General features: G+C 46.6%; 1 protein-coding gene across 1 annotated transcript in view; it reads left to right on the forward strand.

The window, feature by feature from the left end:
• The window catches only part of dyrk4 (dual-specificity tyrosine-(Y)-phosphorylation regulated kinase 4), a 40,811-nt gene extending 15,972 nt beyond the window's left edge, over positions 1-24,839 (forward strand). The window contains exons 5-14 of the mRNA XM_080761929.1: positions 314-477; positions 1,489-1,625; positions 7,763-7,903; positions 10,408-10,546; positions 17,789-17,873; positions 19,127-19,299; positions 20,040-20,100; positions 20,242-20,371; positions 20,774-20,925; positions 21,402-24,839. Coding sequence (XP_080618055.1) covers positions 314-477; positions 1,489-1,625; positions 7,763-7,903; positions 10,408-10,546; positions 17,789-17,873; positions 19,127-19,299; positions 20,040-20,100; positions 20,242-20,371; positions 20,774-20,925; positions 21,402-21,688 — 1,469 coding nt within the window. The 3' untranslated portion in view covers positions 21,689-24,839. The remainder of the gene's footprint in view (positions 1-313; positions 478-1,488; positions 1,626-7,762; positions 7,904-10,407; positions 10,547-17,788; positions 17,874-19,126; positions 19,300-20,039; positions 20,101-20,241; positions 20,372-20,773; positions 20,926-21,401) is intronic.
• Positions 24,840-25,189: the final 350 nt, after the last annotated feature.

Consider the following 25,189-nt stretch of genomic DNA (forward strand, 5'->3'; position numbering starts at 1 on the left):
CTTTATGTATCGATCTCTTATTGCAGAAGCCCTGAATAACTTTATGTATCGATCTCTTATTGCAGAAGCCCTGAATAACTTTATGTATTGATCTCTTATCTAACTTTATGTATTGATCTCTTATCTCCAGAAGCCCTGAATAACTTTATGTATTGATCTCTTATCTAACTTTATGTATCGATCTCTTATTGCAGAAGCCCTGAATAACTTTATGTATTGATCTCTTATTGCAGAAGCCCTGAATAACTTTATGTATTGATCTCTTATTTCCAGAAGCCCTGAATAACTTTATGTATCGATCTCTTATCTCCAGAGGCCCTGAATAACTTCCAGGACCAGCTGTCGGAGTTCGAGCATGAGGAGATCATGGACTTCTCCGAGGTGTGGTTCATGGGCCTCGGGGCCCAGAAGATCCAGGGCTCTCTCAGCGCGCCGCAGAACTCTGGCTACGACGACGAGCAGGGCAGCTACGTCAGGGTGAGGCTCAGTGGCGTGCACAGATGGACACTAGGGGGTGCTATAGAGCAGGGCAGCTATACGTCAGGGTAAGGATCCGTGTTGCTGGAGGGAAGATTACATTCACGCACAACAAGACAACAGTGGTGTTTTTGTCGACTTAAAACTGAGACGACGAAAAATGTTCGTCGACTCCCTTTTTTCACTGACGAAAACTACATGGAAACTAAATGAAAACTAAGCTACGACGATAAACTATAAGACTATAAACGTATTGACAATTCCGTCAACAGATAAAAACTAGACTAGAATGTTAGGAAGGGACTATAGTGGACAAGAGATCCAGTATAAGTCATTTTACACTTGGTTGCATGCTGAACATAGCAGATCTACAAGCTCACAACGTGTCACAGTGAGCTTGTGACAATTTGCTGCCAAAAATAACACTGCACACAAGACACGCACTTCAGTTTCATTTCACGTCAGTATCTCATACATACTGACATTGACATGTGGGTGGGTGGTGAGTGGCCAAAGGGCATTGATCACGCCTCCAGGTCTTTAGTTTACTCAAGTTATGGAATAAGACCTGGTACTTAAAGACACGCAAAATACAGCCCCATAAATGTAATGGCAGCGGGTGCAAAAATGTAACAAACAACAACATACATAGAACATGAAAACTATGGGTAAATATAGTGGCCTTAACCCATTCTGACCTGAGATCAGATTCATACGAGGTTTCCACTGGACACACACTGGTCTGATGAACCCATTCTGACCCGAGATCAGATAATAAAAATGTCAGTCGTTCTTCGATTTTTCAAAAATAGCAGACCTACAAGCTCGTAGCGCGCCACTCGGTGGCGCGCTATGAGCTTGTAGATCTGCTATTTTTCAATAGCTAAAGCATAACATGATGCTAACACCCAAAACGGGTTCCCGTTCAGAATGGGTTAATCTAGTAATACAGAAAGCAATACATGGCAGTTATAATGATGTAAATGAAGGGACTTTCTCTCATGTGTGCAGGTGCTGCATGACCACGTGGCCTACAGGTATGAGGTTCTGGAGGTCATCGGGAAAGGTTCCTTCGGTCAGGTGCTGAAGTGTCGCGACCACAAGACCAACGAGATGGTTGCCATCAAGATGATACGTAATAAAAAGAGGTATGTGTCTGTAAAGTCCCTACAGAGTGAGTGAGTGAGTGTGTCCTATACCGTGTATCTCGGAAACCATCCGACCAATTGCCGGATAGACTACGCAGACCTAACATAGAACCTGGGGAACATAGAACCTGGGGAACATAGAACCTAGGGAACATAGAACATATAGGTACGCTCCCGGAAAAACTGTCACCCAACGCCGTAGAGCGCCGCCCCGGGTTTGATTCCTGGCAGAGGGTGCCTTCCGTTCCGCGGCTTCGCTGGGTCTCTGCCAACGAACACCAACGGACATTTTGACGGATGCAGGCATTTTGACAGACGCAGCTGACGGTGATTTGTATGTTTACTGTGGGTGTGTTTTGTGAATGTTTTCTTCATGTGTCTGTTTGCCCGGATGAAGTCTCAGCTCAGCGAATACTGAACAACTCACCCCGGTGCTAGCCTGTATTTCCTCCCGGAATTTTCACCAGTGAGGGGGATAACTTTGTAATATGCTATTGGCTGTTTGTATTCTTTTTGGAAAAATATAAAAAGATACTCCTGTGGAAAAGGCTATATTATTTTACTTATATTGACCCTATAAACAATTTAGTATTATTTATTATATGTAAGGTTTTGCACACTCAAATGGTACCTCGTCAGATAAACCCCCACATATCCTACAACAACTTCTGTGAACAGACTTCACTGTAGTAGCTTTTCATAAATTATATTCTTACTTAGGCTGACTGCTGTCATGAAAGTTTATAGTTTTAATTATAGTTATAATTCAAAGTCCAGCCGTCTGCTGTCCAGCCTCTCCCACCCCTCACTGGGGAAGATTCTGGGAGGAAAACAGAAACGGGGTGATCGGTTGTCTTGTTACCAGCTCAGCTGCATAGCCTAGCTGCCCGGCCTGTACAGTAGCTGTCACAGTGGCACCAAATGTCGCACCCGGAATCAATGTTATTGCCTTCAGCTGTGTTTATCCGTCAAAATGGCTCTGCTATGAAAAGGGTTTATTGGAGCGGTTGGTACAGTATGTGTTTATATAAGCCTGAAGGGGGATTTGTGTATTGCGTCACTGTCTGTCGGGTGGAAACCTTGTATGTGTCCAAAATAGAATCCAATATAGTTATTATTTGAGACGAGTCACAATCTCGTGTTAACCCATTTAGACCTGACATAGAAATTAAAAAAAATGTCTTCTAAATCATGGCAGTTTTCTGAAATACCTATGTTTCTATATCAGTGGTGCTCAATATTTCATTTCAAGGACCCCTAGAATTATCTGTATTTGGCCGTGGACCCCCCCATCTGAAAAGATGTACTGTAGTTCCAGGGATGCCCTCGGAAGCAACGATTTGAGTAAAAACGATTTTTCAAAAAGAAGAGATCTACATCTCGTAGCGTGGCACTTGGTGCCGCTCTACGAGCTTGTAGAGCTGCTATTTTTCAACCGCTAAAGTAGAGCAGAATGCTGTGGTTAATACTTTTCATTGGTTACATTTTTATGAACCACATTCACTTTCACAAAAAAATGCAGATCTACAAGCTCACAATATGGGTCCTATCTGGGGTGCCGATGCTTGAAGGTGTTCCATGGGGCGACATCAGCTAAATAATTTATATTTACCAAAGCAAATGGAACCCTTTATTGGACATAGTAACTCACAGGGAGTACAAATGGAACCCTTCCTTTTGGTTCCATTTATTTATAAACTCTCAGAGTTATTTTAACTACAGTGTGGGTTGGGGTAAAATATCAAATGAGGGGTCTTGTCTGTCTGTCTGTCTGTCACCTAAGCCTAATGCAGAGTCCAAGAAATTAAAAAGGCCACCACTCTAGAGAGTGACTGTTACGTGTTGACGGTCACTTAACCCATTTTGGACTGAGGTTTTCTGGAAAAAAAACTCATGTTTCTGTGTCAGTGCATGGTGCTCAACCTTTTTCACGTCAAGGAGCCCCAGAATTATCTGCATTTGGCCGCGGACCCCCATCTGAAAATATGTTGTTCGGGGTGCATACTTTAGACTAGTCATTGGTTAGACATGGGTTAAGGTTATAGGTTTAGATGTGCTGCCCCGTGGGAGGTTAGGGTTAGGGTGAGGGTTTGAGATAGGTTGTAGTTGTAGGACTAATGACTGGTCCAACCAACGACTAGTCTAATCCAAAAACTGTCTAAACTAAGTACGGCACCCATGTTGTTCCAGGGACCCCCATAGAAGCAAAGATTTGAGTTAAAAAACGTTCGCTCTGAAAGAATATATATTCGCAGATTTGCGCCACATTTTCACGATTCTTTCAAAAATAGCAGATCGATCTACAAGCTCGTAGTGCGGCACTCGGTGCCGCACTACGAGCTTGTAGATCTGCTAAAGTATATAACAGCTAAAGTATAACAGCTAAAGTATAGCATGATGCTTGAAACACCAGAAGGGGTGTCCCGTCCAGGGTGACTTAACCCATTCTGAACGGGAACCCGTTTTGGTGTCAGCATCATGTTATGCTTTAGCTATTGAAAAAATAGCAGATCTACAAGCTCATATCGCGCCACCGAGTGGCGCGCTACGAGCTTGTAGGTCTGCTATTTTTGAAGAATCGAAGAACGACTGACATTTTTTAGAATCTGATCTCAGGTCAGAATGGGTTATAATCAGACCAGTGTCATGTGTCCAGTGGAAACCTCGTATGAATCTGATCTCAGGTCAGAATGGGTTAAGACCGCCACTAGTGGTTTGTGGAGCTACTGTGAGCTCACCCCGGGCTTTTCACACATGCCTCGCATCAGTCGCGTGTGATCGTTTTTCCTCGTTCCTGCCAGATCGGTCGAGGTCCTGATTTAGATGGATAGCACAGACAGTCGGCACCTCAGGGTGTCGTGGCTTAACGCATTTAGACCTAAGTTCGATTCTACAAAATGTCTTCTAAATCAGGGCTAGGCAACCTTAGGCACCAGTGCCAACATTGATTGGCACAAAGGAGGGTGATCACTGGCACACTGGCAAGTGTGCGAGAGAGTATTTTTAGTTTTAAATATAAAATAAACTCTTTTTAAAAATGCAGTCAAATAAATTAAGTCCCTCACATTTGTGTGTAAATTACATCCTGCATTCTATACATTCATTAAAACTGAACTCTGTTATTGCCCTGAGTTTAATGATCATTATAACAACGTGAAAGAAAATATTTAAAAAGGAAAAAACGTAGACTATATTTGTGGACAATCAAAATATCTTGGAATTTTTCACGTGTAAATTAATTAAATGTTGATATGGCACATTGACAATCTAGAAAATAAAAACATGGCACTTCATTTAAAAAAGGTTGCAGATCCCTGCTCTAAATCATGACAGTTTTCAGAATAACTCATGTTGTCAGTGCGGTTCTCAACCTTTCTCATGTCAAGGACCCCAAAAATGTATTGTAGTCGCCAACCAACCCCCATCTGAAAATATGTAGTTTCGGGGCCCCCGAAACAACATATACTCGGTAGCGCGCTATGAGCTTGCAGATCTGCTATATTTTTCAATAGCTAAATTATAACATAATGTTTAAAACACCAAAAGGGGGTTCCCGCCCAAAATGGCTTAACTGTCCTCTTCCCTCTGGACGTTTTACGACGGTATCGATTATTATTAAGGCTTTTGAAGATTATACGTCATGTGGCAGCTAGCCAAGTCTGTGAACTTCTTTAATGTTTGTTTAGAGCAGGACGTAAGACCATGTGGTCAATAAAGAAACTGATTCCGTTTTATGCAATAACACAAATCTACAGGACAAAAATACAGGATCAACCTCAAACCAATTGCAAAAAAATCCTAGAATAACAGAAAAAAAGTGGCCTGGAATTGTCTGAGGGGAAAGTGTTGAAAATGGCCTGTACAGTACATATATGGCCACCATTGACATGCAATATAAGGCAAATATTCTCTATAGTTTTCCTTTTGCTTTAAGTAGCATATGTGACATGTCAAACTGGGTGCAGGTCTTTTTTCCGACAGCATATTGATCCGAAACCTCAATCCTAACCTAACCGTAACCGCAAGCACGGGAGCAGCGCATGTCGGACCATCGCTTTTTCGCATCGCAGCGAATGTCCCCCCGCTGCGGATCGGACCGTTGCCCCGTCGGCTAGAATACTGTCGGGAAAAAAGGCCGCCTCCCTGTCAAACTAGAGGGTTTTCATGATGCTGAATCCATTCCAAGCATATAGTTTTGCGTAAAGATTTACTACTACAAATGTGATGAGGTCAGCACATTTTGGGCAAGTGGCTAAGGCCGTTTTTTAGCCCAATGAGTGGAATTGACATTTTTTAGACAGAATGGGCACATTTTGTATTTATACAACGCAGTTTCGGGAGAAGAGACCTCCTTCCGCTTGACCTTATAACAACTCCTCCCTCATTATCAACAACAACTCCTCCCTCCTCATCAAACTCACCTGCCTTTCATTATATCACCCGGCCAATCCCCGGTGCAATCACCACCACAGTATAAATACACCTGCGATCTCTTTGGTGTTAGCATATATGTTGTGCTTTAGCTATATTGAAAAATAGCAGATCTACAAGCTCATAGCGCGCCACCGAGTGGCGTGCTACGAGCTTGTATACGTAGGTCTGCTATTTTTGAAAAATCAAAGAACGACTGACATAGAAACATATTATTATACAATTATACAATTATCTAATTGTATCTCTGTAATTTGGACAAGTTCAATGGACTCCTAGACCCCAAAAACATAGGGTTAGACACAAAAAGTACTTGTCTAGGATGAATAATGAAGGAGTTAGGCTATTTTAATGGTTTTTAGGCCATCTTGGACGCCATCTTGAAAATAACACCTTTCGGGTGGTCAGACTTTGGTAGACTTTTAGTATCTTATTAAGGACACCTAATGCTACATAAATCAGTTGAGAAACCTTTTGTTGCAATTTTTTGGGGGTAATGTGCTTTTTTTTCATAGATTTACTCGCCTATATAGCTTTGTCAGAAAACTGATGTAGAAGACATTTTTAGAATCTGATCTCAGGTCAGAATGGGTTAACCAAGTTGTTTGTTCTGCTCCACGACAGACCAAACATGGGTTGTGACTGAGTACTCAGTACTGCACTTGTAGATCGGCTATTTTCACTATTCTTCAAAATCGCCATCCTCCTCCTCCACCCCAACCTCCTCCTCCTTCCGCCTCGAATTCTCTAGGAATCCAGTGACGGAGCAGAGACGACCAACCGCTCGGCCTGTGTGAATATCTCAAGACTCGATTGATATGAGATATATATCACATATCATATCAATCGAGTCTTGAGATATTCACACAGGCTGGGGAGCTGATATGTCTCATCACTCCCAGCTGGCATATACAGCGTATTTTTAGCATGAACGTGTCAGTGTAATCTTTCCTGTCAGAGAAGCATCACCATTAAATAACAATTTAGATTGGGACATGTTTACATGACGACAGCGTAACATGGTGGTCCCCGAAGAAAATATACCACATTCTTCCTTTGCTTAAATATCCACAGGTTGACAAACTAGAGACGATTTTTCAAAAATAGCAGACCTATTCCTAGCGCGGAATTGAGTGCCGTGCTACGAGCTTGTATAGGACGTAGGTCATGCTATTTTTGAAAAATCGTGAAAATGTGGCCAAATCTTTGAATATATATATATATTATTTCAGAGCGAACGTTTTTAACCCATTCTGAACGGGAACCCATTTTGGGGTTAGCATCATGTCATGCTTTAGCTATTGAAAAATAGCAGATCTACAAGCTCATAGCGCGCCACCGAGTGGCGCGCTACGAGCTTGTAGGTCTGCTATTTTTGAAAAAACGAAGAACGACTGAAATCTTTTTGGAATCTGATCTCAGGTCAGAATGGGTTAATCAGACCAGTGTGTGTCCAGTGGAAACCTCGTATGAATCTGATCTCAGGTCAGAATGGGTTAACTCAAATCTTTGCTTCTGGGAGGATGTCCCTCCCCGGAACAACATATTTTCAGATGGGGGGTCGACGGCCAAACATATTTCTGGAGGTTCCCCTTGACATGAACATGTTTGAGAACCACTGTTTTTCAGAAACTGACATTTTTGTAGAATCGTCCTCATATGGTCTAAATGCATGGGTTTTTTAAATGATCTCCCGCTGGCTGCAGGTTCCACCACCAGGCTCTGGTGGAGCTGAAGATCCTGGACGCGGTGAAGAGGAAAGACAAGGACAACCTTCACAACGTGATCCACATGAAGGATTACTTCTACTTCCGAAACCACCTCTGCATCACCTTCGAGCTCCTCGGGTATGAGAGCACACACACACGCTGTCGTTAAAAAGATATCTAAAACACAAAGTTACATAATTAAAGTTGTCATGTAATTGTAGTGGAGTAAAATATGTAGTGGAGTATAGGTGTAAAGGAAAGTTTTGAAAAATGAAGAGTTGTACACAGGTTGGGACACAGGACCCAGGACAAGGGTGGCACAGTCGCTAGTGCTGTCGCTCGCCTCACAGCTAGAAGGTCCTGGGTTCGATTCCCGCTCGGGACGCTGTGGGCGCTGGGGGTGTGTTCTCTCCTCTGCGTCATTGGTGCCCATACCAGAGGCGGGGTTGGCGAAAGGGCCTTTCTGTGTGGAGTTTGCATGTTCTCCCCGTGTCCCCTAGGGTAGGTACCCTCACATGTTCTCCCCGTGTTCCCTATAGGGTAGGTACCCTCACATGTTCTCCCCGTGTCCCCCTATAGGGTAGGTACCCTCACATGTTCTCCCTGTGTCCCCTAGGGTAGGTACCCTCACATGTTCTCCCCGTGTCCCCTAGGGTAGGTACCCTCACATGTTCTCCCCGTGTCCCCTAGGGTAGGTACCCTCACATGTTCTCCCCGTGTCCCCTAGGGTAGGTACCCTCACATGTTCTCCCTGTGTCCCCTAGGGTAGGTACCCTCACATGTTCTCCCCGTGTCCCCTATAGGGTAGGTAGTGGTACCCTCACAAAAACATGCAGTAATCCTGGTCTCTAAACTGCCTCCCCCTGGCCAGCCGGGGCGCCTGATGGAGGGGAAAGGAACTGGTTGGAATAACGTGTTCATTCCACGCGCTACGTCCAACCAGGGAAACTCCCCCCTGTCAGGTGAAAAGAAGCAGCTTGGACTCCTCATGCATAGAAGGAAGCATACTCTTAATTTCCATTTTCCAGCCATTCAGTTGCAAAAAATAAATAAATAAAAAATAACCCCCAAAACAATTTGGCGACCCCCCCTGAGGTGACCAAATGGCGACGCCAGGTTGAGAACCCCTGGAGAATGGGATGAGAACCGGTACCACATTGTGGTAGAAATGGAGGATAAGCTTGGATTGAACCCCTGGAGTATGGGATGAGAACCGGTACCACATAAGTAACCTCGCCTCACCAGGCTTTCCAAGCCTGGTCTCTGTTTCAAAAGTCTGTATGATCCGGGCTGGGGCCGGATGATGTGGTTACGTCATGTTGTAGTATTGTTTTGTAGTCGCCAGACAGGATGAACAGGCGGCGACAACTTCCTTTTCCCCTCTCAATAAAAGCTCTCGCTTATACGAGAGCTTTTATTGCTTTTATTCAAACAGGAAGCAACAAACGGCTTCCTACAATTGCCTACAACATGACGTAAGCATATCATCCGGCTCCAGCCCGGATCATATACCGACATGAAATGGTGCCCAGGCTACCACATAAGTGGTAGAAATGCATAAGCTTGGATTGAACCCCTGGAGTATGGGATGAGACCGGTATACCACATAGTGGTAGAAATGCAGCTTATCCTTGGATTGCTACCATGCCTCCATAATATCTAGCGGGGAACAGAAGATAGTCTTGTGTGGCAGACAGACGGCTTCCAGTGACCTTTTTAGAGGGCAATTTGGGACCAAGCAGCACCTTGTCTTGTGTTACCGTCACTGAATCCCTTAGTTAATGCCTTGATTATAGCCCTATCTCTTTACCCTGCTTGCTTCATCATAGTGACTGTGAAAGGCTCCCCTTACACCGGAGAGCCCAAAGAAGATTATGCTTATTACCAACTTACCAAGTAGCAGGAAATAGCAGTCCCCTCTATCTGTCCCCGGAGAAATCACGTAGGCACGCGGATTGTTTTTGCCACCGTATGAGTTTAACAGTTCCTGAGTTTACGGTTCCCGCGCCAAACTATTTTAATTTAGTATGTGTCAGCCGCAACCGTAGACTAACATTCACATTTAGGCTTAGCATGTATTTTTATTCAGTCTAGTTTGTTCCAGGAGGAGGAATAAATACATAGAGCGTCCCCTCGAGAGACCCGGAAAATAATTCCCCGTTCATTTTCCTCTTAGACTTTTCAAAGATGGTTATGCCGCGGTTACGCCGCGGACAAAGCCAACTCTCGTCGTGACAAATCATGACAATAAACGCAATGTTTTGGGCCAAACAAAGAATTAGAAAGAAGAAAAAAAACTGCAGGTTACAACCTGCCGTTTTTCTTCTTTGTAGGCTAATTATTTGTTTGGTCCAAAATATTGTGTTTGTTGTCATGATTTGTCACGACAAGAGTTGGCTTTGTCAGCGGCATAGCCGTCTTTAAATAAATACTTTTTGAAAAGTCTGAGGAAAATGAACGGGGAATTATTTTGTGTATTTTGTGTATTTTTTTTTCTTTTTCCGCGTGACAAAAAGTGCTCCATGTGGCTGAACGCCCTGCGTTGTGTTGTTGACAGGGTGAACCTGTAGTTGATTAAAGGCTCTGTGTTGTGTTGTTGTTGACGTTGTGTTGTTGTTTACGTTGTGTGTTGTTGTTGACAGGGTGAACCTGTACGAGCTGATCAAGAAGAACAACTTCCAGGGCTTCAGTCTGCCTCTGATCCGACGCTTCGCCCACGCTCTGCTGAAGTGTCTTCAGATGCTTCACCGCGAGAAGATCATCCACTGTGACCTCAAGCCGGTAGGCTCTTAATTAATTCATCTTCTTCTTTTCTTCAACTATTTTTCATTTAGACCTGAAACCGATTCTACAAATGCCTTCTAAATTCTGACAGTTTTCTGAAAAACCCCATGTTTCTATAATTATATGTCAGTGGTTCTCAAACATTTTCATGTCAAGGACCCCTCAGAAATATATGTAATTGGCCGCCGACCCCCATCGGAAAATATGTTGTTCCAGGGACCAGAAGCAAAGATTTGAGTTAAAAACGTTCACTCTGAAATAATATATATAAAGATTTGCGCCACATTTTCACGATTTTTCAAAAATAGCAGACCTACAAGCTTGTAGTGCTGCACTCGGTGCCGTCCTATGAGCTTGTAGATCTGCTATTTTATTATAGATCTGCTATATTAACAGCTAAAGCATACTGCATAATAAACATGATGCTTAAAACGATAGTTACGTATGTAACTACGGTTCTATGAGTCCTGAATGACCGCCAGAGGCGGTGCTTTAAGCACTGAATGACCAATTTTGACCCCGTGATGACCCCCGGAGTAGTCTATAACTTCCGGCAGTCACCTGGGGCTCAGTCCCTACAGAATCTTCTCGCGAGAACACGAGGATTCTGAGTGACAAGAGTGCCTCTGGCGGTCATTCAGGACTCATAGAACCGTAGTTACATACGTAACTATCGTTCTATTTCGTCCCTGCTGACCGCCAGAGGCGGTGCTTTAAGCACTGAATGACTTATACCAGACAAGTCACGAGGAATCCTGATTACAAACCTCAAAGGGTAGAACCGGAGGATTCGGGGAAGAGGACCACGTCCAATGGGTGGGGAGTGGCCACGTTCACCCTGTAAAATCTTGAGAAAGTGCCTGCCGAAGCCCATGAGGCGGCGGCACAAATGTCCTCCAAGGGCACCCCTCTCATGGCAGCCCACGATGTGGAAATGCTCCTTGTAGAGTGGCACCGTACACCTGATGGTACGGGGAGGTTACTTACCTCATAGGCGTGGCTGATTGTGTCTACAATCCAGTGGGACAGGCGCTGCTTGGAGAGAGCGCCGCCTTTGTTCACACCACTATGGCAAAGGAATAGCTGCTCTGCCCGCCTGATGCGTGCAGTAGCTTCAATGTAGGCTCTCAGAGCCCGGACTGGGCACAACAGCTCCAGTTTGTCTGTCCCCTCTCCAGGTGGGGGGTTAAATCGAGCCAGCCTGATAGGCTGGTTGAGGTGAGCCTGCGACAGCACCTTCGGGAGGAATGCTATGTTTGGCCACAGCGTGACCCCCGAGCCGTCTGCGTTCCACCTCAGACATGTTTCACTGACTGACAGAGCGTGCAGTTCACTGACGCGCTTTGCCGATGTAATGGCCAGGAGAAGGGATGTCTTGTATGACGCCCACTTCAGCTCGGCCTGTGCCAAGGGTTCGAAGGGAGGCCCGCACAGGGCGTCCAGTACCCGGTTAAGGTCCCATAACGGAGCCCTCGGAGCTCTCGGGGGATGCAACCTCCGAGCCCCTCTCAGGAAGAGGGACACCAGGTTGTGGCTCCCTACTGTGCGGTCGTTAATTGCCACATGGCGGCAGGAAATTGCTGCCACGTAAACCTTCAAGGTAGAGGGGGACCGGCCCTTACCTAGTAGAGATTGTAGGAACTCCAGGATTTTGGGTACAGGGCAGTGTACTGGGTCTTCGCCCAGATCCCTACACCAGCTGGAAAACAGCTTCCACCTGTTGTCATACTGTAGCCTGGTGGACGGCGCTCTGGCGTTCAGTATGGTGTATCTCACCGGGCTGCTCAGCAGTGGCTCCGGCCCCTGAGCGGCCAGACGCACAGCTGGAGGCGTTGTGGGCATGGGTGCCAGATCCGGCCTCCCAGCTGTGACAGTAGGTCCCTCCTGTCGGGGAGGCGCCAAGGCGTTCCGTGACAGAGGCTGTGGAGCAGGGGGAACCATGTCCTCCCTGGCCAGAAAGGGGCCACCAGCAGGATGGTGTGACCCTCCTGAACGACCCTCTGGAGAACTGAACGTACCAGAGGAAGTGGTGGAAATGCATAGAGCAGCTCCTGTGGCCAGGGGTGCGCCAGTGCGTCCAGGCCTAGAGGACTGATGGTTTCCGCTAGGGAAAACCAGCGAGGGCAGTGGGTTGACTCCCCTGAAGCGAATAGGTCCACCTGTGCTCTCCCGAAGCGGGCCCAGATGGTGTGCACCACCTCTGGATGGAGGCGCCATTCCCCTGACGGGGGCTTCTGGCGGGAGAGGAAGTCTGCGAGGTGGTTCCGCTCCCCTGGTATGTGCACCGCCCGTAGGCTGGTGAGACGGGGGGCCGCCCACGTCAGCAGGTCTGTGGACACCTCTAGTAGTCGTGCAGACTTGGTTCCGCCCTGGTGGTTGATGTGGAATACGGTTGAGGTGTTGTCTGACCGTACGAGTATGTGCCTGCCTCTCAAGTATGGCAGGAAGCGTTGTAGAGCCATGTGCACCGCACGTAGCTCCAGCACGTTTATGTGGTCTCGGCGATCTTCCGCCGACCACTGGTTGCGAGCTGTCCTGCTCTGCCACACCGCACCCCAGCCCAGGGGGCAAGCGTCGGTGGTGACGATCTCCCTGCGAGAGGGAATGGACCCCATAGGGACCCCCCTCGACAGGTAAGCCCTGTCTCTCCATGGGGCTAGGGCGAGTAGACACTGTTGTGACACGGTTATCTTTTTGTGTCTGTGTCGCTCGGCGTCCAACTGAAAACTGTTCAGCCACCTCTGCATGGGGCGCAGTCGCAGCAAACCCAGGGGGACAACGGCCGCCACGGACGTCAGTTTGCCCAAGAGGCGGAGGAATGTGATGAGCGACAGCCGACTGCCTCTCCGGAACATCGGAAGAAACTTCATAATGTCGTCCACCCGGCGTGAGGACGGACAGGCTTTCATCGTTCTGGTGTGTAACGCCAGACCAATAAATGTTGTGGTTTGGGATGGGATCAGGCAACTTTTTTCCACATTTACCTTTAACCCCAGCCGGGCTGCATGGGACAGGAGACGTGCTGTGTCCTCGGCTACCAGCGCCTGGGATGGCGCACAGATCAGCCAGTCGTCGAGGTATGGCAGGATCTTGACGCCCTGCGATTGGAGAGGCGCCAGCGCCGCTGCCACACACCTCGTGAATACTCTCGGAGAGAGGGAGAGTCCGAACGGCAGAACTCTGAACTGCCAGTGGCGGCCTCGATAGGCAAACCGCAGGAACTGGCGGTGTTGCCGAGCAATGGGGACATGAAAATATGCGTCCTTTAGGTCCACTGATGTGAACCATTCCCTGTGGGCGATGGATTGCAGGACGTCCCTTGAGGTCAACATGTGGAACGGAATGACCTTCATGTATTTGTTTAGCACCCTCAGGTCTAAGACGGGGCGAAAACCGCCTGTCTTCTTTGGCACTAGGAAGTATGTGGAGTAGAACCCCCTGGGGTGCTCCCGGGGGTCTACTGCTTCGATGGCGCCCTTGGCCAGGAGGATGGACAGCTCCTGGTCTAGGGCAAGGGCCTTTGCCGGGTCGGCTATAGTGGTCATTCTGACCCGGCCGGCTGTGGGGGGCCGGCGTCGGAACTGAAGCTTGTACCCGTGGGTTAAGGTGGCAATCACCCACGTGTCCGAAGCTTGAGCAGCCCAGTACCTGAGCTGCTGAGGTGTAAAGTATCCGACGGCCGGCCGCGTGGTCTCAGCGTCTGCCCCCCCGGCCCCTAGGGGCCCTGGGGGGGGGTCCCCCAGGGCCCGGGGCACGAAACTGCCTAGTAGAGGGCCGGCCAGGGTTATGGCCCTGCCTCTGTTCAGTCCGCTGGGAAGTGCGCTGGCCCCAAGTGGGGGCCTGTGGCAGGCGAGCTCGGGTGGCGGCCGAGGGGCCTCTGCTCCTGTTGGGAGGTCCCTCTGGGGGAGGCATGCGCTGTCGCCTCAGGCTTGACAGCTGCTCCTTGTCCGCCCTGGCCCGGATTGTGCGGTCCAGCGCTTCCCTCGCAGCTGGGCCGAATATCGCTCCCGGCACCACTGGAAGACCGCGCAGGGTTGCCCTGGTCTTCTCAGTCAGGTTGGCCTGAGAGAGCCAGACTTGGCGCCGCGCCTGAACGAGAGTGGACATCATCCGTCCCAGCTCTCTTGACATGAGGCCGAATGCCTCCAGTGATGCGTCGCAGAGGGTGTTGGCGTCTGCGGGCTCTGCGCTCGCGTTGTTCGCCTGCAGAGATGCAGAGAGGGCGAGCATGAGGTGTGACAGGGAGTTGGAGATCCTCCCGGCACGGGCTCCTGCATCATAAGCCCTTATGAGGAGGTCATCGGTGGTCCTGCACTGGGGTCGGGGGCACCTGGTGTCCTGCCGTAGCGCCTCGTCGGGGTCGACAACTAAGGAAGCGATGCAGGGCTCCACAGCCGGCATGCGCTGCAGGCCGACTCCTTCCGGGTTGTCCATGGCCGCGAGCATACGCCCATCGGCAGAGAGACGAGAGCAAGCCTTCGAGTCTCTCCAGCAAGTGTGTAGCTCCTTCAGGAAGTCCTCTGAGTGAGGAACGGTAAAGCTAGAGGGGGCTGGCTTGTTCTTGAAGAAACGGCTTGACGGGGCTGACTCCGCCTGCTGCGGTCCAGCCAGGCCCTGATGATCAAGAGCCATGTACAGGGCGGCCCTCATGGAGCCGCCAGCCGTCTCAGTCAGACCGGTCTGGGCTGATGAGTACGAGCCCTGCTCAGAGGCCTCGGAAGCCGCCTCTGCCCCATCCGCCTCACTTTCGTCATAGTCGTGGAAGTGGGTGGCTGAGGCCGCCAGGGACAGTGTGTCCGGGTCCTGACCCTCAGGGATCAGGTGCGGCATCGGCGGAGTAGGTGGTTCTACGTCCTCCGGCTGGATCTCGGGCTGACGGGCCATGAACATGGCCCTCATTAGGGCCAGGTCGGCAGACATCTGGTCGACCTTAGATGATAGCCTATGGTCAGGCCCCGCCCTTCTCTTGGAAGCAGGGGTCGAGGTAGCAGGTGTGGTGGATCGACGCTTGGAAGCCCTGGTCTGTCGTTGGGTTAGCATGCCCAATGGGGGAAGCTCACCGTCCACCTTCTCCACCTGTGCCAACCTGGCTATCCTCACCTCCCGGGGCATGATGGTGCAGTTCATGCATGGGTTGTCGCCGAGTGCCTCCCTCAGATGTTGGGGGCCAAGACACCCAGGGCAGAGGTCATGCCCATCCTCTGGCCGCAGAGGAGCCTGACAGGAGGTGCACAGGTGGTGGCAGGGTTCGTCCATCGGTAACCCACAGATGTAGCCCAGAGCGCGGACGCTAGTGGTTGCTAGAGGTGGAGCCGTATGCTGGAGGGAGGGAGCGCAGACGCTGCCTGTGCCAGCAGAGGCTACTGTTGGCTGTGCTAAAGGCCGCTTAGCTGGAGGAAGGGGGCGCGCACGCCACCTATGCCGGCTAAGGGGTGCTTTAACAGCGATAGAACAGTATATATAATATATAATTATATATAGTATATAATAATAATACAATATATATAATATATAATTACATACAGTATATAATAATAATATAATATATATAATATATAATTATTATTATATTAATATATACTATTAATATTATATTATTAATTAGTATATAATAATAATAACAATACAACGTATAGTTACATATATCTAATTTGACAAACAACAACCTATAAAGAGGCAGTGACTCTATGCCGAAATTAAAGTACACTCTTGAAAACAGTGACGACCAAATCAGTCAAGCTAATTCACATATCCGGGGTTACTGAAGTAACGCCAAACTTAAACTATAAGCTTAATAGTATCATTAAATAAGTACACTACAGTACACAGAATGAGTGTTACTCGAGTTGCACCGTGCTGCGGCGTGCCGCGTCGCAGACACGGGCTAAACAGAAAACTAAACAATAAACAATAGCAATTAGCAATGTCGGCTAACGTGCTGGGAGCGGGCAGCGCTACGCTTGCCGTCACTAGCACTACCGCATAGCATACAATTCAATTAAATGCATGCATGGGAATCAAACAGTGTAAGCTGGCAAAGAGACCCGAACTTATCCGTTCAGCTTTAACCAGTGCTGAACGGGACGCTATCAGGTCACCGATCGTAGCACGCAACCGTGTGTGTGGCAGGGAAGCAGCGCGCACGCAGCCTATGCGCACAGGGGTTGTTTGCTTACCTTTAGTTCGTTCCCACGGGGAAAAGAAGATATAAGATGATAAGATGATAAGAGTCGCAGTTCCTGGAGGGCGAACGCGCGTCGCTACTCCGACCAATAATGGTCACGGGACTACCAGCAACTCAATAGTTCTGTAACAATGCAGTTCAATTCTGCTGTAGAACTCTGTACTGTGTACAACTTGCGCAGCGAGAAGAAATTAGGGACTGAGCCCCAGGTGACTGCCGGAAGTTATAGACTACTCCGGGGGTCATCACGGGGTCAAAATTGGTCATTCAGTGCTTAAAGCACCGCCTCTGGCGGTCAGCAGGGACGAAATAGAACACCAAAAGGGGTTCCCGCCCAGAATGGGTTAAGATATCTTTTGGGCTTTTTGAGTCTGAGACAGACAGGAAACGAGGAGAGAGGAACGGGAAATGACATACAGACAGTTTGTCAGGATTGGGACTCGAACCTGCAATTAATGCGAGCTGCATTAGGAGACAAGGGGCTCCATTTTCCTCACCGCTAAACCCCTTATCCCTAAACTTCTTTGCCTTTTTTACTATTTTGCAAAATATTTTTGAATAGTTAAAATGGCCAGACTACAAGCTCACAACGTGTCAATGTAAAAAAAAATCTAAATAGTAAAAAAAAAAAAAGGCAAAGAGGTTTAGGGACAACCTCACAAACAACGCGTTGCAGATGCAGTAGCTCGCGGATCTGTTATTTTCACTGTTTTTGAAATATTTTGCAAATTTTTGACCTATACAAATTTGACCTATAATTACATACTCAAAATATAGGTATGCCAGGTATAACATTATGTAATGTACAATAGAACAAATGTGATGATGCTACTGCTAACTTAGGGGAGTCACTGTAGGCTACTGTCAGCTGTACAGCCTCTACTACGCTGTGACTGTACGGTGCAACAGCACCCCCTGCTGGAGTATATAGATAAATCCTGTGTGCAGTACTGTATACCCTGAAATATTGAATAAACCAAACTGTGAAGAAGAAGGTTAAAAAATAAATAAATAAATCCTGTGGTGAATAATGTCCGCCCTCTGTTTGTGAACAGGAGAACATCCTCTTGTCCCAGAGAGGACCAGGGGGCAACATCAAAGTGGTGGACTTTGGTTCCAGCTGTTATGAACAGCAAAGGGGTGAGTGTTTTTTAAATAAATCCATAACACAGATGTCCAAAAAATGTGGCTTTTTCAGGATTCAAATTTGAATATTATGACCGTGTTTCGATCTTGTAGATGTGCTACTTTTTTGTGAGCCCAGTGTCACCCATGACATCAGAGAAATTGTGCTCATTGCTAATATCTAAAACATCTAAAACCCACATATTACACACATAAAGACCCCCAGGAAAGTGTTCTAAATCTTCTAAACGTCATTAACATATATATTTTTTAGCAAAAAGGGTGAAGTTCCCTTTGGTGGGATGGAAGGGCCCTTTTGTCTCATCAGAGCAACAAAATATTGTAGATCTGCTACTGTTTAATGCTTTTGTGTGACGCTGAATAGTACGATCAAGTAGGGCATTAATAATAATGTTTTTATTCCTATGCAGATAGATGTATTTTATCGTGACAATAGTGTAAAAAAGCAAATAGAAAATAAACTGTTCCAGCTGTTATGAACAGCAAAGGGGTGCTTAAAGTAAATCCCACACAAAGAAATCAACACAACTGTCCAGAAATGTTGCTTTTCAGGATTCAAATTAGAAAATTATGACCGTGTTTCAATCTTGTAGATGTGCTACTTTTTTTCTTTTTCTTTTTCTTATTTTATTTGGATTTTACAAATACAAGTGAAATACAGTCAAATACAATACAACACAACAGTACAAGACATCAAAATGACAGAAAAGTAAACTTAACACTACATACTATACAAGAGACACACACACACAAAACACAAAACAAAAACAAGGGAACGAATGTGTGGGATTGATGACCATTGACAGAGAGCAGCAGTGTTGATTTTGTCGACTAAAACTACTTTTTTCACCGACGAAAATAAATGGAAACTAAATGAAAACTAAGCTGTATGATGACTAAAACTAAGACTAAATATACTGACAATTTCGTAATCAAATAAAAACTAGACTAAAATGTTAGGAAAAAACACTTTTTTTGTTGTTTTTCTTATTTTGTTTGGTCGAAAATATTGTGTTTGTTGTCATGATTTGTCACGACTCGAGTTGGCTTCATAAAAGGTCTTTAAATAAATACTTTTTGAAATGTCTATGAGGAAAATGCATTGGGAATTATTTCCTGGGCCTGGCAGTCGTCATGAAAGGGGGCGGGACTGTGACGCTCTATGCAGATATGTATTTTATCGTGACAATAGTGTAAAAAAGCAAATAAAAAATAACCAGCTTTCCTTCCTTTCTCTCTCCTCTCAGTGTACACGTACATCCAGAGCCGGTTCTACCGCTCCCCGGAGGTGATCCTGGGTCAGCCCTACAGCATGGCCATCGACATGTGGAGCCTGGGCTGTATCCTGGCCGAGCTGTTCACAGGATACCCCCTGTTCCCTGGGGAGAGTGAGGTGGAGCAGATCGCCTGCATCATGGAGGTAAATAAATGCTGCATTTATATAATAGCGCCTTTATCCAAGGCGCTTTGCATAGATTGTGCATTACATTCACCCATTCACACACACATTGACACACCGATGGCTGCGGAAACCATGCAAGGCACCAACCAGCACATCGGGAGCAATTAGCGGTTGAAAAATGTTTGAAAACCACAACAGAGCCTTAATTAAATATAATCTTTAACAGCTGTGTGGAAGGAAGCAGCCCGGAAGTAGGAAGAGTTATTCAGTGTGCAAGGAGCCTAGCCCTGGTCCAGTCCTTTTGGTGTTTTAACTTTGAACTTTGAACCATTTTAATACAGCAATGTACCGGACCGCCAACGCCAAGAGTAATTTTATCTACTATGGCATTTCCGGGTTTTGCCTTCGCCGATCTGGTTGGATTCATTTTATTTAATGACTAAAATAGTGCATTTTAGAGAGAAGCTGGGGGACCTGAGACGCTTCCCAGCTTCGAGAATAGACCTTTACCTTAAGGTCTAGCAGGCTTTGTGTGGGTGAGTAGTTACGTAGTTTTGTTTATTTGCTGGGAATTGTAAACCCTCGCACGGGAGTGAGAACATTGCTAGAGGGCTGTGGAAGGCACTTCCACAGGGTGTCAGTGAGAGACTCGCTGTAAGCGCTGGACCAGGGCTACATGGAGCCCATTGAAACGTTGTCCCAGACAGTATCTGGCTGACTCACAGTATTAAGGGGAACTGTGTTTCTTCAATTCACAGGTTCTTGGATTACCTCCAGACGATTTTGTTGAGACGGCATCTAGAAGAAAGTTGTTCTTTGGTGAGAACCTTTGTGGTGCTTTACATGAGCATATACAACTGTACATTGGTTAATCAGAGGTTAATCAGACTACTCAATTTATTCAATAATGTTGTACCAGTAGTGCTATAAGTGAACCCTGTGTTTATAACCTCCCTGCAGACTCCAAGGGAAACCCCAGAAACATCACCAACAGCAAGGGGAAGAAACGCAAGCCCGGCTCCAGAGAGCTGCCCACCATAGTGAAGACCAGTGACGCTTCCTTCCTGGACTTCATCCAGCGCTGCCTCACGTATGTTACCGACATGGTGGTTTTGTTAACAAGGATATTTTGTTTTAAATTAGACTCACATTAATCACGGAAACTGGAGAAAAAACTATTATCGTACGAGCTGTGTAGACCACAGATTCTCAAAGTTGGGTAACTTCCCTATAGGGGTCTATTTTTGATAGTTACAAATTAACAATTTGTGAGCCCAAGACGTCCACAGACGTCCTGGGAATTACCGCTATGTGGTGCCCAGGGCGTCTGTGGACGTCTTAAAAAAACAAACAAAAACAAACTATTAAAAAAAAAATTGTCAAAAATAACATTTTCTAAAAACGATTTAGAAAATGTTGAAAGGGCACACAAAGCGTTAAAGTGTTTTTAGAGTAATTCGGTTGTGAAACTTTGTCTGTGCTTAATTTCCAGGTGGGATCCGACCAAACGCCTGACCCCAGAGGAAGGCCTGCAGCACCAGTGGATCATGGACGGGAACTTCAACCGCGTCCGACCCAGAACAAAACCAACGGAACCCATCAGAACCGTGCCGACGGTGAGGAAGGCCTCAGAGAGCAGGCCAGGTAAGAAGACCACGACTCTCCTAGTCATAATTAATAATCCATTATCTGCAGATATTGTACAACTCTCTCTCTCTCTCTCCCTCTCTCTCTCTCTCTCTCTCTCTCTCTCTCTTTCTCTCCCTCTCTCTCTCTCTCTCTCTCTCTCTACATACTGTAACAACATAAATATATATATGGTGTTGAAACGTAAATATATACAGTCGTACAGTCGTACACACACACACACACACACACACACACACACACACACACACACACACACACACACACACACACACACACACACACACACACACAATCATGTCCAATCATACAGTAACATTTATATATATATACAGGTGTATACACACTGTAACGTAAAAATACACACACACACACACACACACACACACACACACACACACCCATTCTCTCTCTCTCTCTCTCTCTCTCTGAATACCGTAATAACCTATCAGCGTGTTTCCACCACCACACAGGGGTGAACTCAGAAAGCAACAGCAGTGACAACAAGCTGAAGAAAGACAACTCTTCTTCTACCACGACCTCGCAAACCAACAAGACGAGCCCCTCCGAGCGCCTGCGGCCCCTCGGGGCCTCGGCGGAGGAGGAGGAGGTGTGCGAGGGGGGCCGGGGGAGGGTCTCCACGGCGGACGCCAAACCGCAGGACACGACGGGCGGCGGGGAGCGGTCCGTTCACATCACCATCAAGTCTCAACAGGAGGTGGGCTCGGACCGAGAACACAGCAATCAGCTGTCTCCATGAGAGCGGTGGCAGCGGTGGCCGAACGGTTTGCGGAGCGGTCTTGATATCGGAAGGTCGCTATAGTTCGTATCCCCGGACCGGCACGTTAAAAATTACCACCGCTGAAGTGCCCTTGAGCAAGGCATTGAACCCCTACCATGAAATGTTCTATATGAGCAGGGCCTGGCTGTAAACAAGTTATTGAGCTCAGTCCAGTTACCCTGGGTAAACATGGTACCTTTCCTTTCCTTTGGTATATGGTATACAGGATGGGGTGCCCACACCTTTTTGAGACTCGAGATCTACTTTTCAAAATGACCGGCTCAACGAGATCTACCCACCGGAAGAATTAGTATACTGCTGAAAATAGTGTCAATATGTACCTGATCGAGGGGGCTTTGAAATAGCGGCCTGGCGTTCCATAATAAGACAAATGCACTTGGAATGGGAAATAAGAGGGGGAGAAATGGACTAGGTAGGGTTTTTGTTTGTATGTAATTTCCAAATGCTACACAGACGTTTGTGCACAGCAATACTCTTGAAAACAGAAAATTGGGTTTGAGCTGACAGGAACCTTTTTTGATGTCAAATTGTCAATCAATATTTTAATTAAATATTGTTTATTGGTCTACCTGCACAGCCTTTGTGATCTACTGGTAGATCACGATCTGCCTTTTGGGCACCCCTGGATCATCAGGAAGGAAGGACGTATTAATGTCTTGGCTATTTTCCACTACAACAACAACGATACTGAAGTGAACCGTACGGTCACGCCGTGTGTGTAAAGTATTCCAGAGGTGCTGCAGGGATTTGTTTCCATAAAACACTATGGCTCGCTTTCAGATACGGTTCTCAGAGACTGATTTGGGCCCTGCTTGAGGAGGTGGTACCAAAACCCTGAGTTCTGGGAAAGCAGAACTTAAATACTGTTGTATACTTTCTGACAACATTTTTAAACATTTGTGGAAAAATAGCCCCATCTAACAAGCTGAACAATGCGTTATTGCGTTGTGAGATTTTATGTATACTGGCTTTATATTCTGGTTATAATGGACAACAAAGAAGCATCACAGAATTTCACGGGTTCTGGAAAGTTTCAGGTTCTGGAAGGTTCTGGCTTGGGTTCCCTTGGTAGTGGAAAAGAGCCATTTGCAGGAGGGAGGAGGACGTTTAGCATCTTTTCTTTTTCGTATTGTTGCTGAAACTAAGCTCTGTGGCAAATAGTTACACGTTTTGTACAGCAAGATACTATTCACAACTAAAGAGTTTTTTTTTAAAGAGTTCATGCAATTGGCAGAAGTAAAAGGCGATACACAGCATGATCACCACCACTAAAGGTCTGAGTTCATTTTGAAGAGATGTAAAACCTTCATTTTATGAGGTAAGACAAAGCATGAAACTCACTCTTCACTTGTGTTTAAACCGCAAACCTAATTTCAGGCATCTGACAAAAAAAACATTCTTCCAGCTGATGGAACCAGGAATGGCAAAAATGCCAACTCACACATTTACAGGTTATAATAAGACTACAAACTTTGGCACTCTATAATTATCTGCCCCCCCCCCCCCCTCCCTGTCTAGTTGCCTGAATTAATCAGAGACACACATGGAGACCTCTGGTTTGACGCTGGCTAAAGCCAGCACTGTATTTCCACCTAGCTTCATTCGGGCGTTGATGGAAGTATTGTGCACCAAAGTGGTCACCGTGATGAATGTGTCTGATTGCTGATGCCGGTTGTGTCAGCAATATTCTGTGAAACAATGTCTGACAATGTGCATGTTTGACTACAAACAGCCATAATGTAACTGGCAAAACACATGTTTATTTAGAGCAGGACTCTCAACTCTTCATTTCAAGTAGGCCTACTCTCAGTTTGATATGCATTAGGTCACAGGCCGGAACTGGTCGCAATAACGTGTTCCTTCCACGTGCTACGTCCGGCAACTCCCCCCCCTGTCAGGTGAAAAGAAGCAGCTTGGACTCCTCATGCATAGAAGGAAGCATGAGGTCGGTCAGTCCGCTGCCCCCCCAGGTTGGACCAGGATTACATTAGATAATTGACACTTGCTTCATTATGGGTTCCATGCCTCGTGTCTTGAACCCTATCTTTGCTGTACATTGAGTTTTTATTTTCATCTTTTATGTTTTGTACATGAATCTTGGATTTACAGTACAGTAGACGTTGTATATACTGCCCCCTAGTGGCCTCTACCCGACTAGCAGCTGTGTTTACTGCATGACTTATGGGAGTTTAAACGAAACATCATGTATGGGTTTTCTTTCTCTTTTCCTTTAATCATATTTTTACTGTCAATGGAATGACTTATTACAATTTTGAAGATTTGTGTGCAATACAGGCCGAGCCAAAAATAGCTGTTTTATTTTTTTTAACTAGGCCTATATCAAAAATGTGCCCTGTCAAAAGCATCTACTTGTTCTAACAAGAATGAGGTTGATGATTGCATTCATCACTTTTTATGGCATAATATGCCATAATAACATAATAATATTGTTTAATATTTGACGGTTTGTGTATATTTCAACCATTGTAACAATCAAATCATGGCATATTTGTATTGGCATTTATTTACTGTACATAATTGTCTGGTATAATTTTCTAAATTATATTTACTTTAATGCAGAGCATGCAAGTTATTGTTAAATATCATAGACAAGGTTCTACTTGTTGTGTTGTTAACTGTATGGGATATATTTTAAATATGTCTGTGCTATTCCTGTTATTTTTTACCTTTAGACACAGAGACAATCCCTTTATTGATAGTTTTGTGCCTTGCAGTATTAGAATTCTTGCACTTTACGTTTGTGTGTGAACCTGGAACACCAGAGCTGTGCGATGTGTTTAGGATCACTCTGTACTCTACTCTGGTTCCCATTTATGAATAAAATACATTTCATCCAAGGTTTCAAAACACTGCTATAGTGTCTGCTGTCATGATAAATTACATTTCATTGAAGGTTCCAAGTCATACTTTAAGGTTCATTCATAGTCTGGATTTTCGGTGGTGAGGTGACCACCGCTTCCGGTGGTGAGGTGACCTCCACCGCTCCGGTGGTGAGGTGACCACCGCTCCGGTGGTGAGGTGACCTCCACCGCTCCGGTGGTGAGGTGACCACCTCTCCGGTGGTGAGGTGACCTCCACCGCTCCGGTGGTGAGGTGACCACCGCTTCCGGTGGTGAGGTGACCTCCACCGCTCCGGTGGTGAGGTGACCACCGCTCCGGTGGTGAGGTGACCTCCACCGCTCCGGTGGTGAGGTGACCACCTCTCCGGTGGTGAGGTGACCTCCACCGCTCCGGTGGTGAGGTGACCACCGCTTCGGTGGTGAGGTGACCACCGCTCCGGTGGTGAGGTGACCTCCACCGCTCCGGTGGTGAGGTGACCACCTCTCCGGTGGTGAGGTGACCTCCACCGCTCCGGTGGTGAGGTGACCACCTCTCCGGTGGTGAGGTGACCTCCACCGCTCCGGTGGTCACCTCACCACCGCTTCCGGTGGTGAGGTG

Source organism: Protomyctophum bolini, assembly GCF_963924005.1.
Source record: "Protomyctophum bolini genome assembly, chromosome: 4".
Lineage (NCBI taxonomy): Eukaryota > Metazoa > Chordata > Actinopteri > Myctophiformes > Myctophidae > Protomyctophum > Protomyctophum bolini.